The sequence below is a fragment of the Electrophorus electricus genome, chromosome 7 (assembly GCF_013358815.1).
Source record: "Electrophorus electricus isolate fEleEle1 chromosome 7, fEleEle1.pri, whole genome shotgun sequence".
NCBI lineage: Eukaryota > Metazoa > Chordata > Actinopteri > Gymnotiformes > Gymnotidae > Electrophorus > Electrophorus electricus.
The window spans coordinates 22,360,809-22,379,764 of NC_049541.1; the positions used below are offsets into that span (position 1 = coordinate 22,360,809).

The window sequence follows — 18,956 nt, forward strand, 5'->3', positions numbered from 1 at the left end:
GTAGCAGACTCACCCATCACCACAGGCCTGTTTTCAAACCAAACATTATGAAATCTCTGCATTATGATTCCTGTTAACTGGTCTGAACTTTGCTGTGCTGTGTGTTTGTTGAAACTGAGTAGGGGCCGTTAGACACCGAATCCCCGGGAGAATGATATCAGGAAACTTAACTGCTGAATTAATAATTAGAACACACGCACGCATGCACACACACACACACACACACAGGCACACCCACCCATGCACAAACGCGTGCACACACACACACACACACACACACACACACACACACGCACACAGTGTTTAATTTGTCTGTTACAGTGGGACAGTGTTCATTAGCTGTGTTGGTGTTGGGGCTAATGTTAGGGTTAGTGTTGGGGTTAGGGTTAGTGTTGGGGTTAGGGTTAGTGTTGGGGTTAGGGTTAGTGTTGGGGTTAGGGTTAGTGTTGGGGTTAGGGTTAGTGTTGGGGTTAGGGTTAGTGTTGGGGTTAGGGTCTTACGCCCTCAGCTCTCTCTATCCTGCTGGGTCGGGGGCATCTCCGCCATCATCGCCTGCCTGTCCTGCACTGTTCTGACCTGGAGGATGCTGTGAAACTCCCTCAGTTACATACTCAGGACTAATACATTTGTCCAACACATACATATAGTGTGTAAGTGTTCATGTGTCTGCGGAGTGACACGGCTTTCAGAGTTGGCTAAAAATCATGGAATGATTTGGAAACTGGTGACACTTTAATGCCCACCAAAGAAACTTTCCTTAATAAATCTGGTCTTGAAAGAACTTGCAAAAGTAATGCATAGCCTATTTAAAATTCACTGTGTGAACTAATTAAACAGGTTAATAATGTGAACCAAATCTGGGGATTTTTAAAAGCACAGCTTTTAAGCTAACTCGAATCTGTCCTTTTCTTTTTGAAGAATTATTAAATATCTATTAAATATCTCTTCATTTTTTCCCTGTGTGTCACTTTTGCTCTCTTTCTCCACGCAAATAATTAATTGTTATAGCAGCATGGGAGCGATTAAAAAGCTGCCCTTCACCTACAGAGCTAATAGATTTCACCTACACAGTAGCTCAGTGGTTAAGGTACTTGACTAGTAATTAGTAGGTTGCCAGTTCAAGTTATACCACTGCTAAGTTGCCACTGTTGGGCCCCTGAGCAAGACCCTTAACCCTCAGGTTCTCAAGCTGTGTTCAGTCAGAATTGTTAGTCTTTTTGAATAAAAGCATCAGCTAAATGCCATAAATATTTAGATATGTTGATACTGTGTATATGTAAATATGTAGATATCTAAATATGTAGGCAGCATTGGTTGCATGTAGCAGATGCAAACCATTAATGTCCAGTGTCACTTCAGCTGGTGCATTTTACAGTTTGTGGTTAATTTTAATGCTATTGATGGTCTTTTCTGTCACTAGATAAGTGCTTATTTACACTCAGACTTCAGTGTAATGGGGGGGGGCAAAAGGCTTTAAAACTGTTTTTCAGTTTATCAGGATTTTTTCTTGGTTAGTCGAGTATCGATCGCTAAAATACCATGATTGCTCTCGTAAATCTCTGAGTCAACGTTTGCCTCTTAGTACGACGCTATAGAAACGCCTTCGCAATCATCTACACTGTGTAGTGTTGTTTTTGGTGCTTTAGTGCAGAGATTTGTTGCTCTGAAGGTCCTTATGATGATGTTTTTCAGTGCAGTGTTTAATTCTTAAATCTTACATGCAGCTTTTGTTTGTCCGATTGATACAAATGTCAAGACCGTGCGAAAGCCATCCTGTGCAGTGCAGTATGAGACAGAAATCTTGTTTATTTTCAGTCCAGCAGAATGAAAATAAAGTTTCATGCCTTTTCTGTTTCTATGTTCTTTCTGTGTTTTTATGTTCGTTATTTATAGGAGATGTATACGGTATTTAAAAAATCCCATCGCATATTCCACAGTTTCAAACAACTTCATGAACACAAAAATGTTTTTACATAAATACTGATACAGGGGCTGTATATGGCGATGATGTTTATTATAAATACTGCCACACGGCTGTGTATAGTGATGTTCTTTACATAAATACTGTCACAGGGGCTGTGTATGGCGATGTTCTTTACATAAATACTACCACAGGGGCTGTGTACGGTGATGTTCTTTACATAAATACTGCCACAGGGACCGTGTATGGTGATGTTCTTTACATAAATACTGCCACAGGGGCCGTGTATGGTGATGTTTGCTGTGGTTCCTGCCCTCTATTTCACTGGACAAAGCTTTGCAGGTATAGAGAGGTACAGATGTGCAGAAGTACATTTATCTCAGCTAACTAGCCAAGGGACACCACTGCAGTAGAGTGGCATAACCACTATATTGCCATATACCATCCTGCATGCTAGCCAGTTAGCACAAAAAATAAGGAATTTCCCATCATGCAAGTGTTTGAAAGTAATGGATGTGCTTTGGGAATTTTTTTTATATAGAAAGTGAATCAGGATTTCAGCCTTGTACTGCCCTGATTTCAACATGACACCACTCTTCCCTGTGAGAGTCACTGGTGTGGATGTGGGGTGTCCCCTGGAGCTCCAGTCTACTGGTGACGTCTGCACACTGGTTGAATTCGGATGAACAACAGCTTTCTGTGGTAGGACAAAAAAAGCAGTCTGGTCTCTATAGATTACTCTGTATGGCAGTAGATGATGTCAACCACAGCTTTCTTAGAATTCCAGTCTTTCCCTCGTGCTTGATGTAATTTCCATGTGAGCTTCTCATATACTATAATATCTGCCCACATTCATTTATATTAAAAAGGAGGTAATAGTACATGGGACACTAAAATGGAGGGATCACAGACAGTAGTGTGTGATTTTTAATCAGCTATATACAAATCTTTTTTTTTTTTTTTGCTTTGCTATAGGTTTAAACCTTGCACCTGGTATGTGCAGTATAAACAGAAGGGTCCTGGCAACAGTTCTACCCTCGTATGTCCATGAAGGTGTTTGGAGAGTCTTGAGGACATTGGTCAGTGCTGGCGTTCCTCCACAGATCCTTACACTGCTGTTATTTGATTCACTGGGACAGTTGGGACCTCCAGGGTTGTACAGAGGTGTCCAGCTCTGACCATGATCTTCAGCCTGAGAGTCTCTGTCCATCCGGCAGTGCAGTGTGTAGCAGACATCACCACAGGCCTGTTTTCAAACCAAACATTATGAAATCTCTGCATTATGATTCCTGTTAACTGGTCTGAACTTTGCTGTGCTGTGTGTTTGTTGAAACTGAGTAGGGGCCGTTAGACACCGAATCCCCGGGAGAATGATATCAGGAAACTTAACTGCTGAATTAATAATTAGAACACACGAACACATGCATGCACACACACACACACACACATACACACAGGCACACCCACCCATGCACAAACGCACGCACACAGACACACCCATGTGCACAGAAACGTGCACACACACACACACACAGTGTTTAATTTGTCTGTTACAGTGGGACAGTGCTCATTAGCTGTGTTCCTGGGTTTTTCACCACTTGCAGTATAATGTGCAAGGCAAGCGGGAAGTAAACGACTCACGTCCTGTGACTATACCCTCCCCTCCCCCAATACACACACACACACACACACACACACACTCACACGCTCTTAGGGTTTGTTTCCCCTGCTTAAATCAAAGCCTAGTCCACAGACAGAGAGAACACCACAGGTCCAGCAGTGTTCTTCTGTCACACGACTGTTATGTGTGTTACGCAGCAGTGAGCTGAGTTCTGGCGAGAGTGTGAGCCTGGCACAGATCCACGGCCTGCAATGCCTTTGCCGCTTGACTGCTGGGCTTCTCTTAATATCTCTTACAGCAGCAGTCGAACACACATGAAACACACGGGCTTCTGGGGCTGTTTGCCCACTCAGCACCGATCAATATGTTACTAGACAAGCATTACAGTGTATCAGACCACGATCCACTTTCTTAACCTGATCAACAAATTACCAGGCCAACATTACAGTGTGTCAGACTGTTCTAGTCTGTATCAGACTCTTCTGCCCTCTTAAGTTATTGCACCAGTGAGGCAGTGTGCAAACACGATGGTGGTGGTGGTGAACACTGTGCTTGACGGCTGGATCCCACCAGGAGACACTCACAAAACAACAAGCTACAAAACTGAAATTGAATTAAGACTCCCAACATCAGACACTGTGTATGTTTTTAATAGCAACAGACATTTCTGCCAGTCCTTTTAGCTGAGACTGCAAATGCTGAAGTTCAGGGAGAGGGGTGTGTGTGTGTGTGCAGGGAGAGGTGTGTGTGTGTGTGTGTGCAGGGAGAGGGGTGTGTGTGTGTGTGCAGGGAGAGGGGTGTGTGTGTGTGTGTGCAGGGAGAGGGGTGTGTGTGTGTGTGTGTGCAGGGAGAGGGGTGTGTGTGCAGGGAGAGGGGTGTGTGTGCAGGGAGAGGGGTGTGTGTGCAGGGAGAGGGGTGTGTGTGTGTGTGTGTGTGCAGGGAGAGGGGTGTGTGTGTGTGTGTGTGCAGGGAGAGGGGGGTGTGTGTGTGCAGGGAGAGGGGTGTGTGTGTGTGTGTGTGTGCAGGGAGAGGGGTGTGTGTGTGTGTGTGTGTGCAGGGAGAGGGGTGTGTGTGTGTGTGTGCAGGGAGAGGGGTGTGTGTGTGTGTGTGTGTGCAGGGAGAGGGGTGTGTGTGTGTGTGTGCAGGGAGAGGGGTGTGTGTGTGTGTGCAGGGAGAGGGGTGTGTGTGTGCAGGGAGAGGTTTGATACACACATCATTGCTTACACCTACTCAAATGTTTATATTTATGTTGAAGATTATATCAATTGTATCTGATTTTTATTATCCTTTTTATTAGCCGTTATTAATTAATTAATGTTTAGTACATTTATATGATAAAACCTAATTCTATCTTATTTTAACAGCAGATTTCAAACACTCTTATGAGTCTTTCATCCATTCTAACTTGAAAGCTAAATCCTTCTCGCAGCCTACATAGACAGGTTAGCTCACAGAGACTGACACCGCAGCAGCAGTATGGTGGTGATTATGAGATTTGACGGACACCTTAGACAGCCAATGGGCTTAGTCGTGGTAGGAGTGAATACTGAGTAAGCCTCAGCCTGTGTTAAATGTATCTGTGACGCTGAACTGTGTTAGATGTTGCAGTGACACTGAACTCTATTAGATTATAGTATTCAGTTTATCTAATATAGAAAATGAATGTAAATAATCAAAGCCAGTCATGAACAAAGCCACATTACATCTTAGCTGGTGTGGTTTTACTGTAAGAGTTTGGCTGTGATATGGTCTTCTCTCATTGTGCACTCCGGCATCTCACCACATACAGACTCATGTCTTCCACAGGCTTTACATTCTACAGTCCACTTTATAGCAGCACATCACTGTGACACTGTAACACTGTACCTGTGTGTGTAGTGCAGTGGTCACGTCCCTGGTGGCTTGTTTTCAAAACCTGCTTCAAGATCCTGAATTGTTATTTCATTAACATGAACATGGCAGGTTGTCTGGAAATTGCAGTGTGTGTTTGTGCTGTGTATTTGTGTTTATATGGTGTTTATGTGGTATTTTTGTGGTGTGTGTTTATATGGTGCTTACGTGGTGTTTTTGTAGTGTGTTTATAGGGTGTTTGTTGTGGAGTTTTTGTAGTGTGTGTTTGTAATGTGTTTTTGTGGTATGTGTTTATATGATGGTTATGTGGTGCTTTTGTAGTTGTGTTTATATGGTGTTTATGTAGTGTTTCTGTGGCATTTTTGTGTTTAGTGTTTATATTTGTTTATATGGTGTGTTTGTGGTGTTTTTGCAGTGTGTGTTTATATGGTGTTTGTGTGGTGTTTTTGTGGTGTGTATGTGGTGTTTGTGTGGTTTGTGTTTATGTTCTGTTTTTGTGGTGTGTGTTTTTGGTGTTTGTTTGTGGATGGAGCTGTGATCTTCTCTGACCCTCACAGGCTGTGACACAGAGAGTGAGAAAAGGAGAATGTGATCGAGATAAAGGAGAGAGAAAGTGAGAGAGCGCAAATGGAGTGCTGGAGGTGTTTGTGGAAGTCCCATCACATCCAAGCGGAGCGTTAAACTGAGTTAGTGGAGGAGAGAGATGGGTAGGGACAAGGGACATGCTTCCAACGGATCAATTCCTTCAATAGATTATGGAAATGAAACAGACAAACACTGAGGATGTATGTGTATGTGGTGTGTATGTGTATATATGTATATGTGCATATGTTATATATGTGCATATGGTGTATATGGTGTGTATGTGCATATATGTATGTATGGTGTATATGTGTATATATATATGTACATGTATGTATGTGTCAAACAAAAATTACAATATTCACACCCTCCTCTTTCTGATATAGTTATGTGATCTGCAGTGGTTCAGTTTCCTAAAAGACTGAACTGGAAGACTGGACCCCTTTATTCTGACTTGTGTGTCCATGTGATGTATCTGAACACACATTTGTGTGCCACTGCATGTCTGTGACTCATGCACACTGCACAGATCAGGGAGACACTGCAGGTCCCTTTAGGCACTAGATACACAGGACTTAGTAGAACATGCAGGAGAGACCCAGGGGGCACATGAGAGGAGGCAGGGTCCTACTGACCTGCTCAGGGCCCTAATGACCTACGCTGGGCCCTACTGACCTACTCGGGGCCCTAATGACCTACGCTGGGCCCTACTGACCTGCTCAGGGCTCTATTGACCTGATTAGGGCCCCGTTGACCTACGCTGGGCCCTACTGACCTGCTCAGGGCTCTACTGACCTGATTAGGGCCCTATTGACCTACGCTGGGTCCTACTGACCTGCTCAAAGCTCTACTGACCTGCTCAGGGGACTACTGACCTATGCTGGGCCCCAATGATCTGCTCAGGGCCCTACTGACCTGCTCAGGGCCCTAATGACCTACGCTGGGCCCTACTGACCTGCTCAGGGCTCTATTGACCTGATTAGAGCCCCGTTGACCTACGCTGGGCCCTACTGACCTGCTCAGGGCTCTACTGACCTGATTAGGGCCCTATTGACCTACGCTGGGTCCTACTGACCTGCTCAACGCTCTACTGACCTGCTCAGGGGACTACTGACCTATGCTGGGCCCCAATGATCTGCTCAGGGCCCTACTGACCTACGCTGGGCCCTACTGACATATGCTGTGCCCTACTGACCTGCTCAGGTCTCTACTGCCAAAGTGTGGACACCTGGATGGACATTGGGACAGAAATATCATGCACAGAATGGAACATTGAACATGTTTCTCTCCAGAAAATGAAAAAGTACCAGAAAATAGAGTGAGTGCTCTGAGTTCCAGGGCACAGTCTTGTACATTAGGTGTTTGTTTAAGAGGGACAGAGACTCTGTGTGTCCTTGTACGCTCCTGTCTCCTTATAGGTCTGATGAAAAGCTGAGAGAAAATCCTGAAAACACAGCACCCAAACCTGTTGGTCTGGTTGAGCAGAACATTTACAAATGCCCTATTTGTCTGTTTGTTTGTTTGTTTGTTTGTTTAGGGTTTGGGGGAGGAGGTGGGAGTTTGTTCTCGTCTCCACACTCCTCATTCTCTTCAGCCCATTTTTCCATAACGACTCTCCAGGATGTTTTAGGGTCTGTTAGAAAACTCAAACCAGGCTTCTGCTTCTGGAGGTTTTACAGTGGTTCTCTGCTAAAAGCTCTTGGTAATGTAAGGGTTTAATACTGGGGTTTGACACTGGGGTTTTCACACTGGGATTTCACACTAGGGTTTAATGCTGGGGTTTTCACACTGGGGTTTAACACTGTTACATAGTTGTTTTTATTCTTCTTTAGTGATGTAAACTATTCTTTGGTCATCCGCTCTAGTGTGAAACCACAGTGGTCAGACAGAAATATTAAATGATTGTTTTAAGATCAAGAACCTGTGTTCTCATGTTAGTTTAATAGAAGATGTGATTTGTTGACAGTAGATTCTATAAATCTCAATGCTTTCTTTGAAGATAAAGCAGCCTGCACATGCTGTAACTCTGTTTCAGTAACATGTTTTATTCATCAGCTACAAAAAAAACCAAAAACAAAATCTGTTTATCATCTGTGTCATCTGTGTGTGTGTGTTTGTCAAGCCTTAAGGACTCAGTATAAAAGATGAGATATGAATCTAAATATAAACTGGCTGTTCATAACACAGTTAAATGAAGACACAGCTGAGCTTTAAGCATTCTGGCCTTGCTCACGGTCAGTAGTGGTGACCTTGCTTATGGTCCTTTATGCAGCCCTACCTAATCATGTCACTGTCTCTACCCTGAGGGCTATCAATCACAGTCCCCCTGCAGCTACAGAGACCCTAATCCTACCCTAATCCCTACTCGGTTGATATGACAATGTTCAGGTGTTTGGTTGATATCACAGTTGTTAAGGTGTTTGGTGGATATAACAGTGTTAAGGTGTTTGGATTCTACAGATGTACAGTATTAGCATGGTTGGGAATCCTGCTACTGCAGCACTAAAGCGCTGGTACAGTTCAAGGTTCCCCTGCAGTGGTGAGGGCTTAAGTTCAGAGGAACTTGAATGTGTGCACAGTCAAGATGGCTACAGTATTGGATGAACTAGTTACTGTTGAAAACACTTGGAAAAATTGGAAGACAGAAACAGAAGGAGTTAAACTAATGAGGGAATGACGAGACACAAGGGTAGAGACCATTAAGGGAGGATCGAGATGAAACAGACAAAAGCACATGGTGTAGGTGCCATGGGAACTGTAATGTAGAAGGAGGCTGAACTATTTTTATTTCATTACCTCTGTACTCTGAAAACAGCCATCTACGCAACCCATAACCGTCACGGTGGAGTGTACTGGTACTGAGGGCATGGCTCTGTTTCTCCTAGCCTTACCATAATTCCAGCACTGCTGGGTGCTGTTATTGTTACGTTTAATACTGAAATCAGTCAGATGACTAATTAACAAACTCTCCTGGTAGTGCGGAAGGATACTACTCTTAACGAGCTGTGTGCTAACGAGCTGTACTTATTCATTAATATAATGTTAATATAATATAATAACGTAATAAGCTAATAACATTGATACCAAAGCAGCAATAAAATGCTAAACTAATGGTAAAATAATAATAATAATAATAATAATGTAGTAATAATATTGTATTGATGTAATAATAATTGTAAAAGCTGTCATTGTCTATAAATGTTAAATTTCTACTTGTTACTAACCATAAGTTATAATTACCAATAAATGGTAATGGACTCGCTCAACAGAGATAGACGTTTATTAACATATTAACATAAGATACAGACGTGTACACACACAACATGACAAAGCCTGGTGCCCACCCAACACAAGGCGGGCTAGGAGCTGCCAACAAGGGAGGTCTCTCAGTTCATGAGGGGGAAAGGCAGAGTCCCTGCCTCTCCCAGGGCAGTCCGATACGCTCTGTAACACAGTGTGTTGATGCGCCTGTACACACACAAAAAAGGCGCAAGTACATACAAATAGATGTGCCCGTAGACACACACAAAAGGCGCTTCAACACAGCGCCTGCTGGAAGCGCAGGCACTGGAGACGTGTCCTCGACCCCGCTGGACACGCAGAGGGACACGTCCGCCCCGGCTCCAAACGTGCTACTCCTCATTACGGTCCTCCTTTTGCTGACCGCAAAGTCCACCTTCTGGGCTTTGGGTCGGACCCACCCAGTACTCCTGGTGTGTCCAAGGAAGAGAGAGAGCTTTATCATCGCTAGCCAGGGACCTAGCCAGATCCACCAAACCGTCTTCGCTGCAGTCCCCGTGGAGCCCCTCGGCTCTCCTTGGTCCCCCCCCAAGATATTGGAGTGGCCGCAAACACCGATCGCGGTCCTCTCCCCAATATCCAGGGATCCAGGCAGCAGCCTGGGATGTCCTCAAGCACATCCTTGTAGGAGGTCCGTTTCCTGTCCAGTGAGTAGGTATCCTGTTGTGGTCAGTCATTCTGTAATGGCCCGAGTGCCACAGGGCATGGAACAGGACGCACAGACTCGCTCGATGGAGACAAACGTTTATTAACATAAGATACAGACACCGGCACTCACGTATACCATAAACTGTGAAAACAAACATACGAACAGGAACAACATGAACACAAACATGATCAATGACTTATAATAAAGCACACACTAACAAGGGTTTAAATACATACAAACGAGACAAGACTAAACCGGTGCAGGTGTGTGCTTAACAACTTAGGCATGGTTACAAACGAGACACGATCGAAGAACTCCCACCTCACGCGGTGGGCCATACCACATGACCAGTGGAAGGGGAGCGTTCATTATTGAATAATGAATTAGTAACAGTGATTCAGTCAGTTAGTGAACTGAGATACTTCCATAGTCAAGTCCATTATGTGTCCAGCAGAAATGCCATCCCAGTGCTGACTCTCAGACCTGTTATGGTTTGCGTGTGGCATGTATGATGTGGTTATTTCATTTATATGTGCTGTTTTCACTCGTCTACCATTAGTCTGCTATGCTATGCTTCACCTGTTGTCTAAGATTCGATTAAGGCAGGTGAGTGAGGGTTCTTAGACTCCGCAGAGGTTGTCGAGCAGGGAACACACAGATCTGTAGTGACACACTGGCTTTGCTGTGGCTGGACCAGGAGTGTGTTTGTGCCCATAACTTATCCATGCTGAGCCAGACTGCTAATTAGACTGCTAGTTAGGTTCCTTGTTCTCTGTGTGCCGTATGCAGGTGTGGACTAGGTGTGGAGTAGCTCAGTGAAGCACAGGCAAGGTCTATACACTAAAGACTCATGTAACAGTGAGCAGTAAGGAGGCGGACGCATGTGCGAAGAAGAGCGAGCTTTATTATGGGCAAATCCAAAATCAGTCATTGTAGCAGTCCAGGGTCATAGAGTCAACACGGAGAGTACGTGGATACATGAGCAAAACAAAAATGCACGAAGGCAAATGGGAATCAGGCTATAACAAAGACTAGGGAAAACTTGGGGCTAAGAAACACAAAGTCTAGGATACATGGAGCACAAACTTACAGGTATAGATACTGGCTTTCAAAAACATTCACTAAATACATAAATGCACAGATTCAAATAAATATGCAATGAACAGCCAAGACCAAGGCCACAAGGCAGGTTTAAATACATGAACTAAACGAGGGACAGGTGTGGACAGTCAAACAAGGGGCGGAGAAAACGAAATTATGGCATGGAACTGAAATACACAAGACAGGGAAAACACGGAACGCGGAAGATGGGAGGGTATAATCGTGACAACTCACATGCTCATTTAAACACCATCACACTAAAGACTCACAAGCACATTTAAATATCTTCACATGAAAGGCTTCAGTTTTTAATGTGAACGAGAGGGAGAGAGGGGGAGATTTTGCATGTAGAAGAGTCTCGTTGCAGTGATTCCTGTCCTTAAATACCCAGTCAAATGTAATTGTTAGGGTTAGTGTAGTGTGTAGTGTTAGGGTTAGTGTAGTGTGTACATTTACATTTAAATTTAGGCATTTAGCAGACGCTCTTATCCAGAGTGACTTACAAAAGTGCTTTGCCATTTACTCATAGAATATATCCTAGTACAGTAGAGTAGGTTACAGTCCAATATACCGATGAACTAGAATACTGTAGAATACAGGGATGAATGCTGATACCTAAAAGTACAAACTACATGAAGTCTATCTTAAAGAATGATAAGTGCTATACACAATAAGTGCTGGAATTTGTTAAACAACATAAACAATACCCTACAATAAGTAATAATTTAGTCAATATGGGAGCAGTGTCAGTTGTTCTTTAAATATTCTGCAAATAGGTGGGTCTTCAGTCTGCAAGGGACTCTGCTGTCTGGACAGCAAGTGGGAGTTAATTCCACCATCTTGGAGCTAGGATAGACAATAGTCTTGATGCTTGTCTTCCATGAGACCTGAAGCATAGTACTTCAAGCCAAGCCATACTTGAGGTTCAAAATACTATTTGGGCTTTGGCCATTGACCTTCTGTATGAAGCAGCTGGTCCATTTTTGGCTTTGTAGGCAAGCATCAAGGTTTTAAATCTGATGCATGCTGGGCTTGAACCCAAGTCAGCTAGGTGATGACACAGACAGCCTACTGGGTGAGCAACCACACTTTAGTGATGGTGGGTCCGTGTGCAGAACAGTTAGATCTTGGATCAGGTAAAACAAAAGGAAAAAACTAACCACCACGCCAAGTGTGGAAAAGGGGAGAACAAAGGACGCTAACCCCGGGGAATGGCAACCCCGATGCACTGGGAAAACCAAACTAAAACTTCCCAAACAAAACCAGAAAACGGGGAGGAGCTAAGGGAAGCCTCGGGAGAGAGACAGACTTGAGAGGGAGGGGACGTGTTAAAACACGAACACCCTCACAGGGAAGAAATGAGGTGTAGCACGAGGGCTTGCAGACCTCAATACCTGAAGTTACCGGCTAGCAGCTTGGCTCAAAACTTTAGCAAAGACCCAGCACTGAATGACAGGGTCACTGGGCTTATAGAAACTCTAGCCCAGCTTTTGGGTGTTACACCTGATTAGTGGTGTGGTTGACTCGAGGCCTCCCTCTGGTGGCCGGAGGGGGCCTCGGCCTGGTGCCAACCCTTACACGTGCAGCTACTGGGAGCCTAATAAAGGGAACTCAGCAGTGGATTAACATGTGTAAACTTTGGAAGTTTGAAGACCAGTCATGCTGCTGCATTCTGGATAAGTTGTAGAGGTTTGATGGCTCTTAAAGGAAGACCAGCAAGTAGTGAGTTGCAGTAGTCTAGTTTTGAGACCGCAAGAGATTGCACGAGCACCTGGGTAGCTTCCTGCGAGAGAAAGGGCTGAATCCTTTGTATATTACAAAGGAGGAATCTGCAAGACCGGGTTAGATTATAAACATGAGTTGAGAACGACAACTGGTTGTCCAAAGTTATGCCCAGGCTACGGGCAGCTTCAGATGGTGATATCAGGGAGTTCTCAAAGGAAACTGTGAGGTCATGGTAAGGGTTGGGAGCACCTGGGATGAACGGAAGCTCTGTTTTACTGAGGTTGAGCTTCAAGTGGTGGGCTGTCATCCATGACGCGATGTCAGTCAAGCATGCTGAGATACGTCTGGAGACCTGTGTGTCAGAGGGTGGAAAAGAAAGAAATAATTGAGTGTCATCAGCATAGCAGTGGTAGGAGAAACCATGAGAAGATATTACATCACCAAGAGAAGGAGTATACAAAGAGAAGAGAAGGGGGCCCAATACTGAGCCTTGTGGAACACCAGTGGAGAGTCTACATGGTTTGGATGTGGATCCTCTCTATGTCACCTGATAGAACCATCCCTCCAGATAGGACTGAAACCATCTCCAAGTAGAGCCAATCACACTAAGCCTGTAGAGAACAGAGAGAAGAATGTTGTGGTTCACTGTGTCAAAGGCTGCTGAAAGGTCTAGAAGAATTAAAGCAGATGACAGTTTGGCAGCTTTAGCAGCATGAGGTTTTTCCGTCACTGCTTTGAGGGCCGTTTCTGTAGAATGTGCAGGTTTGTAGCCAGACTGATTGGGAGCATGCAGCTGGTTCTGGGTGAGGAAAAGAGATAATTGATTATAAACTACTCGTTCGAGTGCTTTTGAGAGGAAAGAGAGAAGTGATACCGGTCTGTAGTTGGTAACGTTGGAGCTGTCAAATGTGGCCTTTTGAGGATTGGTACCACCCTGGCGGTTTTGAATGCAGTAGGCATGTATCCAGAAGATAAGGAGTTGTTGATATAGGGTTAGGCTTAGTGTTAGGGTTAGTGTAGGGTTAAGGTTAGTGTAATGTGCAGTTTTAGGGTTAATGTAGTTAATCTAGTGCTAGGGTTACTGTAGTGCCTGGTGTTAGGGTTAGCGTAGTGTGTAGGGTTAGTGTTGTATGTAGGGTTAGGCTTAGTGTAGTGTCTAGTTTTAGGGTTAGTGTAATGTCTGGTGTTAGGGTTAGTGCAGTGTGTTGTGTTAGGGTTAGTGTGGTGTCTAGTGTTAGGGTTAGTGTAATGTCTAGTGTTAGGGTTAGTGTAGTTTGTAGTGTTATGGTTAGTGTAGTGACTAGTTTTAGGGTTAGTGAAATATCTATTGTTAGGGTTAGTGTAGTGATAGTGTAGTGTGTAGTGTTAGGGTCTAGTGTGTAGGGTTAGTGAAGTGTAATGTGAATTCTGAGCCTGCTTTGCTTTCTGCTGCCCACACATGGTCCCTTTTATAGCATTTGCATTGAAATTGAATAGCATAACATTTACAGAATGTTCCCACTCCGTTAGACTCTGTGGTAGAGTTAGAGGTGTCTTAGAGAGGGTATCAGTAGTACAGGCTTGTTAATGATATGTTGTTGTTTCCAAGAGAGATTGAGGGTTTTCTTTACACCTCAAATGGGGGAAAAACATTTTATTATAGCTAATAATACCAAGTGGAAAAGGCGCCATTATGTCTTGTTTTAGTTGAGCTGATTTCACAGATGCATGAAACTGCCTCTCATGAGCAGTGTGGTCTATGTGTCCTGTGGCATCCAGCAGATCCATCTGAGGACTTTCATGCACTCAAACATTTTCACATTGCGTTTGCACATTTGCACATCATTTCTCTTGCGCTAAGCCATTTAGGGGTTGAATACTGTTGAATACCACCATTTCACTGCGTGTTGTACTGTGTATGACTATGTATGTGACAAATAAACCAAACTTGAACTGTGGTCTAGTCCCTGTGGCACTGTCTCTGTCACTGGACCAGAACTTGTAAATGACTGGTAAAAGGCTCTATTTAGATGTAATTGTTCTAGCATTTAGTACCCGTTCACTGCATTGGAATTTTAATAAGACTGTGTGTGTGTGTGTGTGTGTGCGTGCGCGTCCGTGTGCGCGTCCGTGTGTGTGCGTGCGCGTGCGTGTGTGCGCGTCCGTGTGCGTGTGTGCGCGCGCGCGTGTCTGTGTGTGTGTGTGCGTGCGTGTGTGCGTGCGCATCCGTGTGTGTGTATGTCTGCTGAGTTTAAAGCTCTCGTTATCATAGAAGTTAGTTTGGCTACTGTGTTGAGAGAGGGAGACAACAAGTGAGAAAGAGAGAGCAAGAGAGGGACAGAGAGAGAAGGAGGAAGATGGGGTGATCAGCAGAGAAGAAGGGAGAGAGTCAGATGCAAGGCGAGTGTATTTGTATAGCACTTTTCATACATAGGGGAATACAAAGTGCTTCAGATAAGAGATAAGAAGAATAAAACAACAGAGAGCGAGAGAACATGAGCCAGAGTGGGTAATATAATCATCTGCATGACTGAATATCATGACAGTTGTGCTGGTCTATAACCTGTGTGTACTAATGGATATCTCCAGTTATTTTGCCCATGCCAGAACTGACATCATGATATAAGAGTGGGCCATGTTTCACTGGTGTGGTGGCACCTGGGATCCAGCAGGGGGAGCTAGTTCTTTATTTTTCATGTTTTAGCCAATGAAGCCTGCGGTCACCCCTGTTACTGATGGCACTGCGGTCACCCCTGTTAATGATGGCACTGCTGTCACCCCTGTTACTGATGGCACTGCGGTCCTGATCGTGATTCCTATAGTGTCATCTCATGCATGTCTTCCTCATTCGTCACGTCTGGTACTCAGTATGGGTATCAGAACCGATTTGGACATCCAAACTCCAATGTTTGCATTATTTTCCTAATCAGTCTCAAAGTCTTGAAGGAATAACTCTAATCCTGGTATTTTTCCAGAGATGCCAAAGCTAGAGATTAAGTTGAAAAACAGTGGAATATTAATTTAACTGTCTTGATTGGTAAATTATCCTAATGTTTGGGCGAAATGAAAATCACTACTGAGATGTGGTTCTAGCCAACATAGAGCTAAACTATCTGATGTACAATTAAACTTTCTAACATACAGCTAAACTGGATTATTAAATAACTGTGATGACCTGAATACTCTGCCAATTCATATTTTATTTTATTTTATTTTGTCTTCATAATAACTGGAATCTAATCCCACTCTTACTTTTACTGTGCATTTACAGGAAAATCTATTTAAAATGTGTATATGTGAATATGTGTGTAAACAGGCACTGCAGCAATAACAAGGTCAGCTGCTTTCTGATAATGAAGCGAATAGCAAATTTAGCAGTGAATATTACTATTGATCATGATATTCAACGCTAACTAGTATACCTTTTTGCTGATACCCAGTGAGTTTATCTATTAACATTAGGGTTATTCTTAAAAGTTAAGGGTTATTCTTAAAACTTAAAATTCCTAAAAAATTCATATTCATAAAACATATGCATAAAAAGTAAAAAAAAATAAAATAATAACCTTTCTCCTCTCTTTGTCTTTTGCATGTGCTGTGTGATTACGTGTTCATCTGAACAGGTAAGCCCCTTGTCCAGTCTCCTGTTCCATGTAGTCTTCTGTTATTTCATTTTCAATCTTACTGACATTTGTTAAACTCATTAAATGTGATCCCGGTTGTGTGGTTAGAGCACCAACCGTAGACTGAACAGGTAAGGTAGGTACCAGCGTCTAGAGAGATGGATGGTAAAATCCTTGCATGTTTAACTGGGTTTTTGCAATCTAGTAAATGTTGAATGTGGACTAACAAAAGCATTTAATGTGTGTTAAACATGGCCACCTGTATATTGTATGAATCTGAAGTCCTGTGTTTGTTGTGCTAGCTGGGTAGGTGGCTAGCTGGGTAGGTGGGTGGGTAGGTGGCTAGCTGGGTAGGTGGGTGGGTAGGTGGCTAGCTGGGTAGGTGGGTGGGTAGGTGGCTAGCTTGGTAGGTGGGTGGGCAGGTGGCTAGCTGGGTATGTTGGTAGGTGGCTAGCTGGGTAGGTGGGTGGGTAGGTGGCTAGCTTGGTAGGTGGGTGGGCAGGTGGCTAGCTGGGTATGTTGGTAGGTGGCTAGCTGGGTAGGTCGGTGGGCAGGTGGGTAGGTGGCTAGCTGGGTATGTTGGTAGGTGGCTAGCTGGGTAGGTGGGTGGGTAGGTGGCTAGCTGGGTATGTTGGTAGGTGGCTAGCTGGGTAGGTCGGTGGGCAGGTGGGTAGGTGGCTAGCTGGGTAGGTCGGTGGGTAGGTGGCTAGCTGGGTAGGTGGCTGGGTAGGTGGCTAGCTGGGTATGTTGGTAGGTGGCTAGCTGGGTAGGTCGGTGGGCAGGTGGGTAGGTGGCTAGCTGGGTAGGTGGGTAGGTGGGTAAGTTGCTGTGACTTTAAAGAGCAGTTTGTGTCATGTGCAGATATGTGCTTTGTACATGAGTAATCACACTGAGCTTGTTAGTAGTCTGGTGGACTGACAGTTGGACGGTCCTGTCTGGGCTGAGACCAGATCTACGAGGACCTATGAAGTAAGAGGTTTTATGTCTGACAGACTGGTGTGGAGACTGAGTGTCCTGAGAGGGTTCTGTGAGAAGCTCAGAAAGGTTGATTGATGGCAATACAGTGGCGTAGTTGGGGCTTCTGTGGTATGTGTGTGGTGATCAGCTCTGCGCATCTTGCACTGTACATCACTGGAGCTGCTCTCTGCTGTCCAAGCAGGGCGTGTCAGCCTTATGTCATGTTATGACCCTTGTCATACTAGCTGCCCTCTGTGAACAGTGTGTTGTTGGGTGTGTGTGTCTGTGTGTGGGTGTGTGTTTGTATTAGAGATTGTAACCATGACAACCAGGCAGTGACAGTGTAGAAGATGGCATTGGCTAGCAGCCTCTCTTTCACTCTCCTCTCTCTCTCTCTCTCTCTCTCTCTCTCAATTTCATTCAGTGGTAGTGTAATGGCATGATGCATACAGTACACATTCGTCCAGTTTTTCTCTAAGTGTGTGGAACAGGTATAACAACAATAACACATTGGTCATTTGGTTGAGCACAAGCCAATTGAAGTGCACCCTGCATTCTCACTGCATCCTCACTGCATCCTCACTGCATCCTCACTGCAGCTGAATTGTACTAGGGTTGACTGCGAAGTGGGCGGTGACCACCTCAGCCTGACTATTGAGTGTGAGTACTTGATTACTGCACTTCCTGTCCACACATACTGCATCACGGGGTTAATTATACTGGGATTCCATTCAAAGCAGATTAATCCTGGTAATGCTGACGTGCCTTCAGGAGTTCAGCAGTGTTCTTCTGACTCCAGGCCACATTTCCATCAGCTGAGGTACAGATATGACCTTGATTTGATGGACCCTTTGCCTGGAACTCACGATTCTTCTGGCTGTTTCTATCGCCACTCTTTTTGATCTTTTGTCTACTCCCGAAAAATGGAAAGACGTATCAATCCTTCCCTTACTCCCAGGACAACGAATAAAAGAAGAAATCTGAGTGTGTTCTCGTATTTAGAACTCTGTGTGTTCTTCCTCGTATTCTTCGTCAGGCTTCCTCTGGTCCTTGTGTTGTTATTTCTGTACCATCTGTCTCTGACCCACTTAGTTCTTCAGGGTACTGTCATGGCCCCCAGCGCTCTTGAAAGCCAGGGGCAACCCAGTGGAGCAGGGTGGGTCACCACACACACACGCACGCACGCACGCGCACACACACACACACACACACACAGAGTTCTGTTTTGTGAAGGTGGGATGTGGTTTGTGATGGTTTTTACTGGACTGATGGTCATTATGCCAATAACTGTGTTGTGTGCTGTCACTGTGTGTCTCTCTGTGCTGTCACTATGTCTCTCTGTGCTGTCACTGTGTGTCTCTCTGTGCTGTCATTGTATGTCTCTCTTTGCTGTCACTGTATGTCTATGCTGTCACTGTGTCTCTGTGCTGTCACTCTGTCTCTGTGCTGTCACTCTGTGTCTCTGTGATGTCACTGTCACTATGTGTCTCTTTGTGTGCTGTCACTGCATCTTTGTGCGGTCACTTTGCGCCTTTCTGTGTGCTGTCAAATTGTGTCTCTGTGTGGTCACTGTGCGTCTATGTGTTCTGTCAATGTGCTTGTCAATAAGGATGAAACTGGTGGGTTGTCATGAGCTGATAGGTATGT

The 18,956-nt window shown here is 44.5% G+C and overlaps 1 protein-coding gene across 9 annotated transcripts in view; it reads left to right on the plus strand.

Moving 5' to 3' along the window:
- Window positions 1-18,956, plus strand: part of plekha5 (pleckstrin homology domain containing, family A member 5) — a 107,963-nt gene that overhangs the window by 19,297 nt on the left and 69,710 nt on the right. Inside the window, exon 4 of one of the 9 annotated variants that reach the window (XM_027007561.2) lies at window positions 2,463-2,536. The exons of the other annotated variants lie outside the window; for them this stretch is intronic. Within the exon in view, the coding sequence (XP_026863362.1) occupies window positions 2,463-2,469 (7 nt within the window). The 3' untranslated portion in view covers window positions 2,470-2,536. Of the gene's footprint in view, window positions 1-2,462; window positions 2,537-18,956 lie in introns of those variants that run through there. 9 annotated transcript variants of the gene reach the window in all.